This window comes from Mastacembelus armatus, chromosome 14 (genome assembly GCF_900324485.2).
Source record: "Mastacembelus armatus chromosome 14, fMasArm1.2, whole genome shotgun sequence".
In the NCBI taxonomy this organism is placed as follows: Eukaryota; Metazoa; Chordata; class Actinopteri; order Synbranchiformes; family Mastacembelidae; genus Mastacembelus; species Mastacembelus armatus.
Window position 1 is genome coordinate 19,684,241 of NC_046646.1, and position 14,888 is coordinate 19,699,128.

The 14,888-nt window shown below is 40.8% G+C and overlaps 2 protein-coding genes across 3 annotated transcripts; one reads left to right on the forward strand and one right to left on the reverse strand.

Annotated features, from left to right (window-relative positions):
* Positions 1-29: 29 nt before the first annotated feature.
* On the reverse strand, positions 30-4,200 carry LOC113142893 (ras and Rab interactor 1-like). Its single transcript, XM_026328239.1, has 6 exons — positions 4,079-4,200; positions 3,399-3,599; positions 3,075-3,189; positions 2,260-2,332; positions 1,974-2,065; positions 30-1,688 (listed from the first exon to the last, which is right to left on the reverse strand). Exons 2-6 carry the CDS (start codon positions 3,597-3,599, stop codon positions 388-390), a joined length of 1,782 nt encoding a protein of 593 aa, XP_026184024.1. The 5' UTR covers positions 4,079-4,200; the 3' UTR covers positions 30-387.
* Positions 4,201-6,045: 1,845 nt separating this feature from the next.
* rbm14a (RNA binding motif protein 14a) lies at positions 6,046-14,104 on the forward strand. Of its 2 annotated transcripts, XM_026328242.1 has the most exons (9): positions 6,046-6,073; positions 6,718-6,897; positions 7,930-8,114; positions 8,328-8,525; positions 8,626-8,735; positions 8,939-9,214; positions 9,310-9,533; positions 9,773-10,180; positions 13,004-14,104. In XM_026328242.1, exons 2-9 carry the CDS (start codon positions 6,737-6,739, stop codon positions 13,005-13,007), a joined length of 1,566 nt encoding a protein of 521 aa, XP_026184027.1. In that variant the 5' UTR covers positions 6,046-6,073; positions 6,718-6,736; the 3' UTR covers positions 13,008-14,104. The 2 variants fall into 2 exon arrangements, with proteins under 2 accessions (XP_026184027.1, XP_026184026.1); XM_026328241.1 differs by having other exon boundaries at positions 9,773-14,104.
* The last annotated feature ends 784 nt before the right edge of the window (positions 14,105-14,888 follow it).

Genomic DNA, 14,888 nt, shown 5'->3' on the forward strand with positions numbered 1-14,888 from the left:
CAATTTTATTCTTTACTCCCCACAAAGACTGGGATGATTAACGGCACCTTAATTGTTTATTCATTGTTATGTTGTTCCCAAGAAATAGCAGTTTAGATTGCAATGCCTTTTGTTAGCCAACTCAACACTGTTTAATGTCATTTTGTTTTTACCTTTGCTGCAAAAAATAGAAGGGAGACAGGTAGGAAATGTGTCAAAAATATATTGTGCTTTGGAAAATGATTGTCAAGAGGAAAATTTAAAAAGACAGTCTTATATACAATTTCTGATATAAACCAAAAGTATCATTACTTTAAAGCACTGCTGTTCTGCTGGATGAATACCTGAGATGCTGTCATTGTAGCCACATTAATCCTAAATAGTGCTTCACAATACCACATACTGTAGTTAGTCTAAAATATTGTCCTGATCATGGGGTGAGTGAGGTAGAGTCTCTGCTGCTCCTTCAATACTGCTAGAGGAAGTGCAGCTGTCTGTGTCATTCAGAGAAGCAGCATTCATCGGTAAATCCAGACCCATCTCCTCCCTCTTATCCTGCAGTTTGTCATTTGGTTCATCATCTTCCTCCTTATTTTCATCTCCACCTGCTCCCTCATCCTCAGCTTCTTTCTCTGATCTTTGCCCACGCGGCCTTGAAGTAGGAGCAGGTGTGTGATAAATCTGCTCCGCCAGCTGAGGGAGGGATGGAGAGGTGAAGGGGGAGAGGCAGAAGGGGACCTTAGGAGAAGGCACTGGAGAATGATAAGGGGAAAGAGAGGGTGAAGCACTGGGCGAGCCACGTGGAGAGAGAGAACAGGGGACTTTGGGAGAAAGAGACGGGGATTGATAAGGTGACAGAGAAGGTGAAACACGGGGAGAGCTGTAAGGAGAGAGGGATGGAGACACTTTGGGGAAAAGGGGAGGTGCCACAGAAGAAACAGATGGGGAAAGGTAAGGAGAGAGTGAGTGAGGATGGGAGGAATTTATCAGTGTAGTTGGCTGCATGTAGTCTGAGTCTTCAGGCAGATGCTCCATTACTGTTAGAGCTGTAGCCTCCACTCCCTCGACTTCAGCTTGAGTTTGGCCCGGTTCCATCTGTGTTTGGTCCTGCTCCTGCATCTCAGGCTGAAAGTGAGGAGTTTCTGATGGAGGTTGCACTTGGGCCTCACTGGGAGTGTCTTCTGTCTGTGTTAGAGGCTTTGGCTGGGTGCATGGTAAAAGGCCTGGGCCTTCACGTGTTTGGGCTGTTCGTTGTCCCTGCTGCTGAGCTTTACATCTCCCTTTAGTTTTGGGCATTAGAGGTGGTGGAGGTGGTGGAGCAAGTGGGGGTGAGAGCATGGTTGATGTCTCTGTTGAAACCCGAACCTTGATGCTGTGTTTGAATAAGCGTCGTCTGGACAAAGTGTTCTGAGACTGCAGGAACAGAGGGTTGATGAAACAGAGAGCACCCAGGCCAGAGCCACAGTCCAGCTCTCTGGGGCTGCGTGTTGTGATTGGACAGAACCTCTGGAACACAGTGGAACTGGGAGCTGGCTGTTTGGTAGCAGTGTCTGATTCAGGCACTGTCCTGAGCTGCTTGTCTGAGTCAGAGCTTGGCTGTAAAGCAGCAGCAGGCAGAGCTGAGTTTACAGTGTCTGCTTTCTTTTCCTCATTTTGGGGCTTAAGCGCCTCTCGTGGTCCACGGATATTTAGGTGGGAATTCCAAAATTCTAGAAAAAAATATAGAAGTTTTTTTTTCTTGTTGTATGTTTTGTAATATACATACAACTTTCACTTCATTAGTCAATTTAGAACTACCATAAATTTTCAATCTTGAAATTTTGAATTTTGATGCTGTATTAGACTGGAGAAAAAAAACCTACACAAGTTCTTCCACTGTTTTATTCATTATCCAGCAACTGTGAGGCACATTTTTGTGTGCAGATTGTTCAACTATATCCTTTAGGAGCTAGGTTTTTGATGTTGAGGTTACAAAATTTATTATAATCACCTACCTATTCCCATATGTGAAATGGACTCAAGCTCTTTGTGGGATGTTGCCTTTGCAATGGCTTCAGGAAGCTCCAGAGGGAAAGGTAACACGTCTCTGACACACACAACATTTAATATTTACACCAGATAGATAAATACTGACAGTATTTAATGAAAAACTGAAGACAGAGGGAGATAAGGTAAGAAGATAAAATAAAAAAAAACTGAGAGATTATGGAAAAATCAATCACGAGGCAAAAATACAGGGAGCTTCTGGGTAAAATGTGAATGATGATGACAAGATTTTACCTGCTCACACAGTAGAAGGAAATTAGTCTTGGCAGATCTGGAAAGCTGATGGCTGACATCTCCAGAGACAGAGCTGAGGGTGAGGAAAATTCAAAGGTGAGTGATTTTTTTTTTTTTTTTTTAGGTGGAGATGGGTAGTTAGTAAGAACAGTGTGGATGTATTGCCTCTGGGGTTTCTGTTGGGATATTTTTAAGAATATGAAAATATTCATTATTAAAGCTAAACAGGTGCCATGTGTAGGATCCTACCAGTGGGTTTGTGCTTGTTTAGCCTGTTATCAGTAAACACTGGATACTGCTACTACTAACAATTTTCTAAAATGTACATTAAGTTCTTCATATTGATTTCTTGCATTCCAGGCATCCACTGATTACAATCATTTCACTATGAAAATTGCATGTCAGAGAACTACAGGTAATTACAATTACTGCATTTGTAATTGGTTGACAGAATTATGAAGCAAACATGAATAGTGTTCAATGGAAAAAATAAAATGTTCTGCTTTTAGGTGTCTGCCTTTGTTTTGCTAGGGTAACCAAAGCAAAGTAGTCTCCCATTTCAAACAACTTTAATAAGTATATAAATGATTACTAGCTGAAACAATGGAGTCTACCAAGTCTTACTGAATATATCTTTTTTTAATTATATATATCATACAGCTTTGAGGTTTTAACATGCAGTCTTGCTGTGTAATTGCAGTGCTGTGTATAAATTTCTGTTCCAAAGAATGCAGAGGCAGTCTTGATGGCTATGTGTCAGACACAGGAATCTCATATTCAAAACTTAAGAGGGTTGAGGAGTGTCAAGCTCTTACTGGAGTGTTCCTCCCTGATGCCAAACTGGTGAACAAAGGATGGCATGCTGTCATCGGCCAAACGGACACAAAGCACATTCCTCTGGGATGTGCGAGACTTGCGTACCAGGAAAGTCTATAGGATGACAAAGGTGATTACTGAGTGCAACTGTGAGTGTATAGCACATGGAAAGAGAAGTGAGAGGAACTGTGTGTGTGTGTGTGTGTGTGTGTGTGTGTGTGTGTGTGTGTGTGTGTGTGTGGAGTAACTATATTTAATGTGTCCATTCTGACAAATGGAGCATTGTCACTTTCTGTTCTGTGTTCTGTATGTGTGTGTCTAACCCCACGAGGCTCTCTCCGCAGTATGTGCAATGCAGTGGCAGGGTTGATTGACAGCTGAAGCCAGACTGGAACTGTGAGCAAGAGGCGGTCCAGTATGTTGATGCTTTTCAGGGAGCCTCCCCTTTGATGGCCTATGAACTTGCACTTTGAAGGTGGGTTGGGCTCTGGGAAGTCATACAAAGGTTCTTCTTGCTGTGCCATCTACACACACAGCAATAACACACACACGTCATTACCTGTCCTCTGACCAATCATACACCTATACATGATACAAGTGGTTATTATAAAGCTTTTGGATCATGTTCATAACAGAAATATGGGTGGGATTGCAGCACACACACACCTGCAAAATAGATCTGACTGGATTGCAACAGCAAGCCCAGACTTGGTAAAGTGCAGCAGCTCAGTGAGAGCTTAAATGTAATAAAACACAAATAGGACACACAACCTCCACAGAGGGCGATGGATCATTAAAATGTTCAACATATAGGCAGCTGGCTTTGATACAGTTGATTCAAGGCTCCCTATTAAATCTACCGTCTGACTGCTGCCTACATGTCAACATGCGTCTGGATCCACAGCTTGTCATGTAAACCCTGTACATTTCCTCCTTCCTGCTTTATAATCACACAACGTCTCACATCATATCATGTGCAGCTCGCGATTCTTAATTTGTTTACCTCTGCGTCCCGATCCCTCTTTTTTCTCCCCTCCGGATCCACGCGGCTTATTCTTCCATGAAGTTTGCTACGCTACAAACTCCACTTCTCTTCCACTCTGGCCTGTCATGACGTGTACTCCCAGACCTGGAGGTTTCTTCTGTGGCTCCTCCTCCGCTCCACCTGATCTCACCTGGAAATAAGCGTGTAAGACTGGGTGAGCTACGCTCACGTGTCATGCAGGATTGATTGGGCTATTGCTGTTGTATTTATGAAATGTTAGTATTTTTGGTACATTGGACACAAACTGTTTTAACTCATCCCCTCTGGACGGCGCTACGTCATTCTGCACGTTACTTTCCCAGTGGTACCACACTGAAGAAGAACCTATTTATGGGACACCTGATATGACCCAGTCTGACCTATTACAACAAGTTGACCAAATATAGCCTACCATATATAAAAAAATAAATAAATTCCCGTTTCACCCCCTATGGGTGGTGTGTCTTCTTCAATCTCGGGTCCTCTACCAGAGGCCTGGGAGTTTGAGGGTTCTTCGCAGTATCTTAGCTGTTCCTAGCACTGCGCTCTTCTGGACTGAGATCTCTGATGTTGTTCCTGGGATCTGTTGGAGCCACTCTCCCAGTTTGGGGGTCACAGCCCCGAGGGTGCCGATTACCACGGGGACCACTGTTGCCTTCACCTTCCACATCCTTTCTAGCTCTTCTTTAAGCCCTTGGTATTTCTCCAGCTTCTCATGTTCCTTCTTTCTGATGTTGCTGTCACTTGGGATCGCTACATCTACCACTACGGCTTTCTTCTGTTGTTTGTCCACCACTCCTATGTCCGGTTGGTTAGCCATCACCTGTTTGTCGGTCTGTATCTGGAAGTCCCACAGGATCTTAGCTCGGTCATTCTCCCTCACCTTTGGAGGTGTGTCCCATTTTGACCTTGGGACCTCCAGCCCATACTCGGCACAGATATTCCTGTACACTATGCCGGCCACTTGGTTATGGCTTTCCATGTACGCTCTTATATATAGCGTTCCATGTACGATACATTTGTTTTAAAAGACAAAAATCAAAAATGAATCAATATCATGTGCGACTATCTGGTGGCAACGCATTAACGCAGAAACAGTCATATGGTTTTCTGATTTACTTTTTTGTACGTAGGTTCCCAAAAGATTAAGTTAAAATACAGGCATGGACAGTACTGAGAAGAAAGGATACACTATTTAAAATGAAATAAAGTCTAAATGAGAAAAATATGAATATTTCACCAGAAATGTAATTACAAAAGAATTCTACACTGTACTAACCATGCATTTGATATTTACTATTTGTTGGAATTATGTTTTTTTTTTTATAATTTTAGCTATTTCTAAAATTACATATAACTACAACTAGAAATTAGTCTATACATTTTCAGCAATTACAAAGTGGAACTTAATCTTAAATATTGTAGTTATAATAGTGTTACAAAAGATGAAGTGAATAAAATGTACATTTTTAACATAACCAAACATCCTATACTCTAAATGCAGTTGTAACATTTGTAAGAAAAAGCGATTCTAAATTAGGTGTGTTATAAACAAATTGATTTTTTATAATGGTACATCTTAATACTGATGTACCCTTGAGTGTATGTGTCTGTATTTTTGTTCTGAAGTGTCAGACACATGTTGAACATTTTCTGGTTTCTGTACAGTTCTACCATGTTTCAATTTGGCTAACCACTGAGATGCTCGTTGCTTTATCTTTCTTTACGTTTTAGGTTGGGCATAACGTTACTTAACTTACTTACATAGCGTTTGGTTAACACGCTAATACAAATTCGTTGCAGTTGTTATGATTTTAATGTTCGTTTAAAAACGATTTTAGTATGAGAGTCATAAAGTAGTAGTAGATTATGTAGCGTCATAAACACGTGGTGAGAAACTGATCTTCTGCGGCTTCTCAACAAACCGGAACCGGATGTGACGTTCGAAGTACAACAGCTCCAGGACCGCGTTGGGTAAGAAGTCTGTGTAGTGCCCGGGCTTAATTAATGCTTTCCCTCGTTTTTGTACAAAACTGAAAGCGAGGCAGGATTTTTCGGTATATTTTATGATAACCAATGCCTGTCAAACGAACCATCTTTAGCTTAGAACAAGCGGTTGAACCACAGCACGATAAAGCAGCTACGTTAGCTTTAGCTAGTTAGCCTAGCTAGTTAGCTTAGCTAGCGTCAGCTAATGCTGGCGTTAAACAAGATGGCCAGTAGTGTTTAGCCAACTGTTGGTTGTGTAACTGGCGTTGCATCTTATAATCGTTTTACGTCGTTTATCAGGCATTAGTTAAGTAAGGTTCACATGTCCACTGACTGCCCCTAACTTAAATGGGCCAATTTTCAAATGTGGCTACCTAACCGTCTTATTAGCTTAGCAAACAATAACGTTAACCGACAGACTAACGTTAGAACAGTAACCTAGAGCTCTACATGGCAGTGGTTTAACTCCACTTCTTAAACAATAACCCAACTTAACGATACCCAGCAATAAATTCATCTGTGATCAGCAAGTCGTGATTTTTCTTTTGTATTAGCTACATTTATATTTAATACCGTAAATCAAATAGCGCTTCCTAAACTTAACAAACGCATCTTGTCTACTCTTGCAGATGCCTGGTTGATACAGAGATGAGCGGTGAAAACGTCAAGTTGTTTGTGGGGAACCTTCCTTTGGATGCAACACACGAAGAGCTGAACAAGCTCTTTGCTCCGTATGGAGAAATCAACACCTGCTCCTTGCTAAGACAGTATGCCTTCGTTACGCTGAAGGGAGAGGGTGCCGCAGACAGGTACTCATTGTTCAATAATGAACTTTAGATGTCATGAGTTTATTGCTACACTGGAAATATCCATACTTTACATGATATACATGGACCTTCTAGCAATGTTAGTTTTTCTCCAGGAATTGTTGGGCATGTTGGGTAAACTAATTCAACTTGTCATTTTTGAATACATTAAAAAATAATTGTACAAAATCAACTTACAGGTGTGTTTTTAGACATAAGTTTAAACATCCCAAAGGATATGTTGGTTCTAAGTAGAAATAGTTAAGATGCTTGCAGGTAAAAACTATACTTGTTCTATCAGTATTTACTTCACAAAAAATATATGTTTTGTTTGGCCAAATCATACTGAAAGCTGCACCATAGGATAAGAAGACAACACTGTTTTAAAAAGAATGTGTAGAAAGGTGCATCAATGCTACTATGTTATAAATGTCTGAAGATGCATAGAATGGAGTATTTATGGAAAAAAATAGTATTCCAACTTTCCACTGTAGCTGAGCTAATAATTAGAAGTCCTAGTGTTAGCTCTTACATACTTAAGTGCTTGCCATAGGAGACTTCTGTTTTAGATGTTTCTAATGGAAACCTGGAGCTCACCCACAACTGGAGTTCTGATTTAAAATATTCAGCTGTGGCTCAAACAACAAAGTTAGAGAAGTTCATAAAGGTCTGAACTTGTTTAATAGAACCAATAGGCCTGTTAGATACAGTGCTGTAGTAGCTTAAAAAAACTTTGATGATAGACCAGAATGATTTTATAGATGTTGCTGTGCTATGAAAGAGGAACTGAACCACTGCAGCGTGAGTGCTGTGAAAGGACACTCTTTTGATGCATGTTATTCACAATAAAATTTAAAGTTACTCGTAAGACTAAGATAACACCATTTGGCTGGTGCATTTTTGGCTGGAAATTTGAGTTTTCTTCCATCTGATACATATATATTAAATTATATCTGTTCTATATATTATATTATTCAGGTTACTTGTCAGCTCTACAGGTGATGCTGTATATATAATTCTTTCTTACCCTCATAGGGCCATGCGGCATCTTGATGGCAAAGAGTACAGAGGCAGGCCTCTGGTGGTTGAGGAGTCACGTGCGCGCCCACCCAACTCCACTAAGGTGTTTGTGGGGAACCTTAGTGCAACATGTTCAGCAGATGACTTGCATGGGTTGTTCTCAACTTTTGGAAGAGTTTTGGACTGTGATAAAGTCAAAGGTGAGTTATAAATACAGTACTGGTGGTACAATAAATATACATTTGGGACTTACAGTTAAATTTGAGTCAAATTTTAATTTTTGTATAAATCTCAATTGGTGATAAATTCAAATGAGGCAGTTTGCATCAGTATAGGGTAAGGTAAATGTAATTGTGTTAAATTAAAAAAAAAAAGTTCTACAGCTTTATTTATGCTTTATTTATGTTCTACAGCAAGATTATGCTCAAATGTTGGCTATGCATTTGTGCATATGGAGAGGAAGGAGGATGCCGTGACAGCTATTGAGGCACTCAATGGGACCACATTCAAAGGCCGTCAGTTGGCTGTAGAGCTATCCAAGGCCCAACCTCTGATCAACCAGATTGTGACAGCTGGAAATTCAGCCAATGCCACCAGTGGTCTAACAACAGGTGGAGATGAAAGAACTGTTTTGTGTTCTGCATTTAACTGAATGCTTTAAACAGCTCATATTTATGTTTTCATCATGTTTTTGCTCCCTTCTCTTTGTAGGTGGCAGAGAGGGTCTACTTCCCCGACCACCTCCATCACTAGAGCATCACCAGAGTCAAGCAGCTGTGCTTGCAGCTGCTGCAGCAGCTGCTGCAGGTTTACCAATACAGGTAAGGTCATTCATTGGCAGGAGGTCCACTATCCACTATCATGGAATGTTCTGTCAGTTGTACATACAAAATAAAACTTGTTACTTTAGGAACTGGCTCAGCCAGGTATGTAAAAAGGTACCCTCAAACTTCCTTGGCCTTTGTCAGACAAAATAGGTTTGAGTAAATTTTTAAATGCTGACATCGCTTGTCTTTCTCTGTAGGTTCAGCAGAGTGTTCATAACTCATTCTACAACACTACATCTTTTGACCCTACCTACGCTGCACTGAAGGGCATCACAAGTGCTAAAGGTGCAGATGGGATGATATATGGCGCTCTTGCCAGCCAGGTGTATGGGACTGTTGCTGACCAGGTGTATGAAGATCTGGCCAACCACAATTCTGGAGCTATTCCTGAAGAAGCAGAGCCACAGACTGGACCAGATCCCACAACACTTTTTGAGGCAGCAAGAGCCAAGTTTTTTCAGGAGGGACAGAAGGTCTTTTACCATTTGAGTAAAAAAAGCACATTCTTCCTCATTTACCTTCCTATGTTGGTAATAATATGTACCTTATATATATCTTTACTGACAAGGTTCTGGCAGAGCAGCAGGCAGGGAGAAAGGCAGCATCTACAGATACTGAGCGTGACCGCAGCCCAATCAGAGGAAATCGAGCCCCCCTCCTTCCTGACCCTGTTCCAGGTTCCTTCGCTCAGGTACGAACCAAACGACGTGCCCTGCTGCCAACACCACCTGGAGGACCTGAAGACCCCCCAACTGGCACCGTATCTTCTGAAGGGTCAGATCCTGTTGCTAGGTACACATTAAACATGTTTATGTAGGGCAAACACAGAACAATAGGAATGATAAGCTTAATTGTACACATACCATGAATATGTTTATTTACCTAGCACTTACCAAAAACAGTGGTTACAAAACATCAAATCCATTTTCCTATTATTTCATCTCACATGTAATTTAGACTGACTGTGCTTTGTTTCTACTGTATTTTCTATTCATACCCTCTCTCCTCTTTACCTGTAATCTGCGTTCCAGGTCTTACACAGAGTACTACCAGCAAATGCAACAATACCAACAGTATCACCAGTACCAGCAACAGTACCAGTACCTTCAGTATGCTTACACCAATCCTCCCCCGCCTCCGCCTCCGCCTCCACCGGCCACCACACAGGCGCAGGCGTCTACCACAGCCACTGCACCACCAGGGACATACACAGCACCTCCAACATATGCCGCATCAGGAGCGTATGCACCACCAGGAACATATGACACTTCAGGAAGTTATGATGCCTCATCAGGGAGCTACGACGCTTCATGTGGGACCTACGATGCCTCGTCAGGAAGCTACGACGCCTCGGTGGGCTATGACGCTTCTGGAGGCTACGGAGCATATGATTCATCAGGAGCTTACGCAGCAGCAGGAAGCTACTCCACATCCACACCGTATGAGCAGACACCCGCACACGGGCAACCCACGCCCCAGCGCAATGATTACCCTTACCACACGCCAGAACCCCCTTATCGATAGTCCCACCCCAACACAGTCCTTCCACACTGCAGACGTGTGTGTGTGTGTGTGTGTGTGTGCGCGTGTGTGCGCGCGCGCGCGTGCGTGCATGTATATTTACATAAGGGACAGTTCAAAGAGGAAAATCAGAGAGGGAGTAAGGTTGCAAGTTGAATGTGCTTCAAATCTGAAGCATCCCCCCTTTTGTACATCTTAGCAAACATGTCTCTAACTAGCTTGCCTCAGCTGATGCCTGTTAGGTGGGTGATTATAGGTTTACAAGTGAAAATGAGTGGGACAGCTGAACTTGGTCATTTTTGAAGCAGTCAGTTCTCTTAGATGTTACATAGCTGGTTCCTTGTTAAAGAAGCATGAACTTGTCTTGGGACCAGGTCAAACTCAGGCCCAGGTGGATTTAATAAGTGAAGCTTCTTTTTGGGACTGGATCAAAGCCTCTTACATACTCTACATCAAATTCTCTGCAAAATGTTTCTTAAAATGTTACATATCAAAGTGTGCTGTCCAAAATTTATTGAACATTATTTTAACTGAATTACTTATTATAGTTGGGTACTAAATTTAAAACTACTGCTCAAAAAGTAATAATAGGTAATGTATGTAAATTTAAACAAATGAATCTTTATATTTTTATAGGATATAAAAACATGACACCTTATCAGAACTTTTCTTAGAGTGATGGAGATTCAGATCTGTACATGCACATCTTTCTTCACAATGACCAATTTTACACTGAAATCCGGATCTAGGCTGACACACTTATGTTGGCATAGGATCACCCTTTGTGGAGTATGTAACAGGCTTTTTGAGTTGAGTGACATGTAACAGATGGTAACAGCCAGGCCAGCATCTTCGTCCAAACATTAAACTGCAGAAATTTCAGTGGTGCATCAGACAGATTTTGTTGCCTTTACTTAAGAACCTTCCACTAGTTTGGAAAAAAAAAGAAGAAGAAGAAGAATATGTGTTTATGCCACTTTCAGTTTGGATCATGAAAGTCTTTAATGTGACAAATATCCCAAAGTGGCTTGCAGGAATTGTAAGTGGATTAGATTTTGTTGCAGCCTTCTTAACTCTCATTATCTGGGTGAATTATCTGGCAGGAACAGTTTTCTTGACCCTACCTGTTTTTTTTTTTGTTTGTTTTTTTCTCCCTCCATCAAGGTGTAAATTGTAAACAATTGCATTTCTGTTCCACACAGGCTCCCTTGTTTCGTTTGAAGAGTTTGGTTAAGTCATGACTAATAGCACCAGTCTGAGCAAATTTGGAACTTAGGACAGATAGCCAGTTGTGATCTTTGAATCTTTAATAATGTAAAGGTTAATGTACTGAGCAGATGTTTTCATCAATGAAATTGAAGCATGGAGTGGTTGGCCATAATTTACAATGCTTGTCTTTTTCTTGCTTGGCTCAGTCTTTTTGTGTATCAAGGTAAAAGAAACAGGTCCCACTGCAAATAGGAAAATATTTCCTGCCAATGTTTTGGACAGATGTGGAAATAGAGAAAGGAATCTTTAGGTAATTTTGCAGTTTTTCAGTTCTGTGTTAAATTGCTGTCAGAATTCTCTATGGAAAAACAAGTTGAATACCCTGACATCTTTCTCTTAATACTCAGTTGTAGGCAGGATTTTGATATATATTTTTATTTCAGACTGAAGAATAGCAGTGTTTTTTGTTCATTTTATATGTACATATTTGAAATTATAAAAACTATTAGATTCATGGCAAGCATTGGTTGGCCAGTAATAATAATCTGAACATTGATACTTTTCGAATTGGTTTTGTGACATTTTCTATTATTAGCTTTGGTCCCAGTCTCATCAGCTGCTGTTATGCTTCTGCTCGGTGGTGATTTAGAGGCAAAGTACTACTGGTGTTCATACCACAAAATGCACAATTTGGAACTCAGGCAAATACTTGAAAATTTATTTTAGGCGCCAAAAGTAATGTCAACTAACATTTGGTAAGAATATTAAGATGATTAAGCGATTGTGTTTCGTCCTGAACATTTGAAGACAGCAAATTAGTTATGCTTGTAGCGCATCGTAAGGCGTTTTTAGCTATTGTGGCAGTGTGTAACCTAAATGTGCAGTTAAATCATTACATATGTTTGGAAGTTCACATTTGGGGAAATTGGAGCAAAGTTTAGAGCATTTTTTTTTAATGCAGTGCAGTTGCATGTTGCTGATGTGCAGTGCAGAGGGTTATTGGCTTTATGGGTGTGATGTGACACTGCAGGTGAATATAAAGGCTGTTTTGGATTCAGTAAAGGCTGATGATTTTCCCGAGCAGCAGTAAGACAGGCCGATGACCTTTCCTTTTTTCTCTTCTGATCTCACCAGAAACTGTTAATTTTGACACACTGAGCTAGTCTCACTTCTCCGTTCACATCAGGTCTAAGCAACGGTCCACACTCTTCACTGGGTTCTTTGCATTCTACTCATATAAAGCAAACTAATATGTGCAAATGATAGTAATGCACATCTGGGCCCACTTGTATTTTCTACAAGTTACAGTAGTAGTTTCTTTAGTGATTGTACCACTCATTAGTTACTTTTTTTTTTTTTTTTTTTTTTTTTAAATTCGCTACCTGAATGGGTAGTACTGTGTTAGATTACAGAGACACACACAGACTCTCTACATTTCCACATTATTCCACCTTCTCCATGTGAACTGTTAGTTGCATGCCTTGTTGTTGCTGCTGCTCCAGCCACCTTCTTCCTCTTGCTGATTATTGCAGCTAGAGTGGGAGGGAGCCAAACTGAGCCCTTGCCCTGGACGTACGCCACACGCAGCTGTAGCGTGGGATGGGGAAAACAGCAGCGTTAGGCCTGAAACTGCTGTGGACGATGGGGTGCCCTCCCACTAAGGTAAACACTCAGACCACACACTCCTGCCCCTCCCCGAAACACGCGTACACATTCATTAACACACTCATACACACATCCAGACCCTGCCTTTGTCCCTGCTTCCTGTTCCTCGCCTTTTTTTGAGGAAATTGTATTTGGCCAGATTGCAGATTTTCGGAAATGGATCTCCCATCCTTTTTTATGGGAGATCATATTCCTACATTCTAACCCTAACCCTTCTCATACATTCCTTCTCCCAACATATTGACCACACACACACACACACGCATGATATTTTGAGGACACATACCATCTTTAAGTCTAAATCTGGACCCTTTCCGAAGCAGGCGCATTGTTGTTAGTACGTCAAATAACAGCCTGTTGATCAAGAGTGCCAGGCAATCACAACCAGAGCTGGATGTGGGACAGTTCGGGTAGGATGCGTTGTTTTAGATTTTGTACATGCGTCCCTTGGGCCACTTTGGGGTTAAGTGCCTTGCTAAAGAGCACATCGGTAGGCCCTTCATTTCAGAGTTGAATATCCTGGCTCTGGATCGGTTGCTGGTTCAACGCTCAACTCCCCTTCTCCCCAAAAACAGCGATTTTTGATGCCACGTTGAACTTGTATTAATGACAGTGAACACCAATATTATCATTTTGTTTTAAATTACATTTTGTCCTATGTTTCTCTGAAATGTTTAATTATCAATAAATGAATTTCAGCTGAACGTTAGCTTCTCTGTGTGAATATTTAAAAATGCAAGTTTTACTCAGAACTCAGCTATGGTCCTGAATAATTATATTGTATAATTACTTTTAAAGTTTTTGTGGTGGATGCACCAAATAATTCTATTAGAACTCAGCATCAGATGACATTTTATTCCATTTTCTTCCAAAAACATCAACCTATGCTTTTCAAATAAAAACCAATGATTTGATAACAATTCAAACCTGTTGATAATCGAATCACCTTGATATACAAAAAAATGAAATGTATGGAACCATACTCCCTGCTTTCATGGACACTACTGAGTTTCATGCCCTCAGCAACAGTTAACAGTTCACAGATGGGTACTAAAGTACTGAATGAGTGTAGCAAATACAGTATACACAATACTAAGGGTATACTGAGGTAATATGAGTAGGCCTATGTACGTAAATGGACAAAGGGTGGAGCATGAAACTGCATAGATTACATGCACCTTTCACTGGTTTGACAACATGGACATGCAGTTTCTGCTCTGGCAATGTGTAACTCTGGTTTCCAGCCCCCAGATAAGTCCATGAAGTAGCTTCAGTAAGGAATGCAAAGATCTACTTTGTAAGGATCCCTGTTGAGTATCTGCAGACACTTGAGTCAGTAGAAGATGGTCTCGCAAGTCCTCCATTTTTAAAGGACTACAAGCAACCCAATGTTGTAAGTACTTTTTGACTAATGTTCACCTCCTGTTCTTTTTTTTTTTTTTTTTTTTTTAATGTTACACTGCAGGTAGAGGTTTTAAGTTATTGGAAAACCCTTAAATTTAAATCCAGATTAAGTAATTATTAATTTGCCTAATAGTGTTTGTGCTATGTCCCATATTTTGATTTAGCATGTTAGCGGGGAAGAAAAGAAGGGTATATTGTTAAAAGTATTGCTGTAAAAATGTGCACAGAGACGAGCGATACAATGTCCTTAATCTCACAACCCCTTGTCCAGATCTGTACACTTTCTGGCCTGATTTGACTAAGTTGTGTCAAAATAAAGTTGCAATTTATGGTGAATTTAAGCCTGGT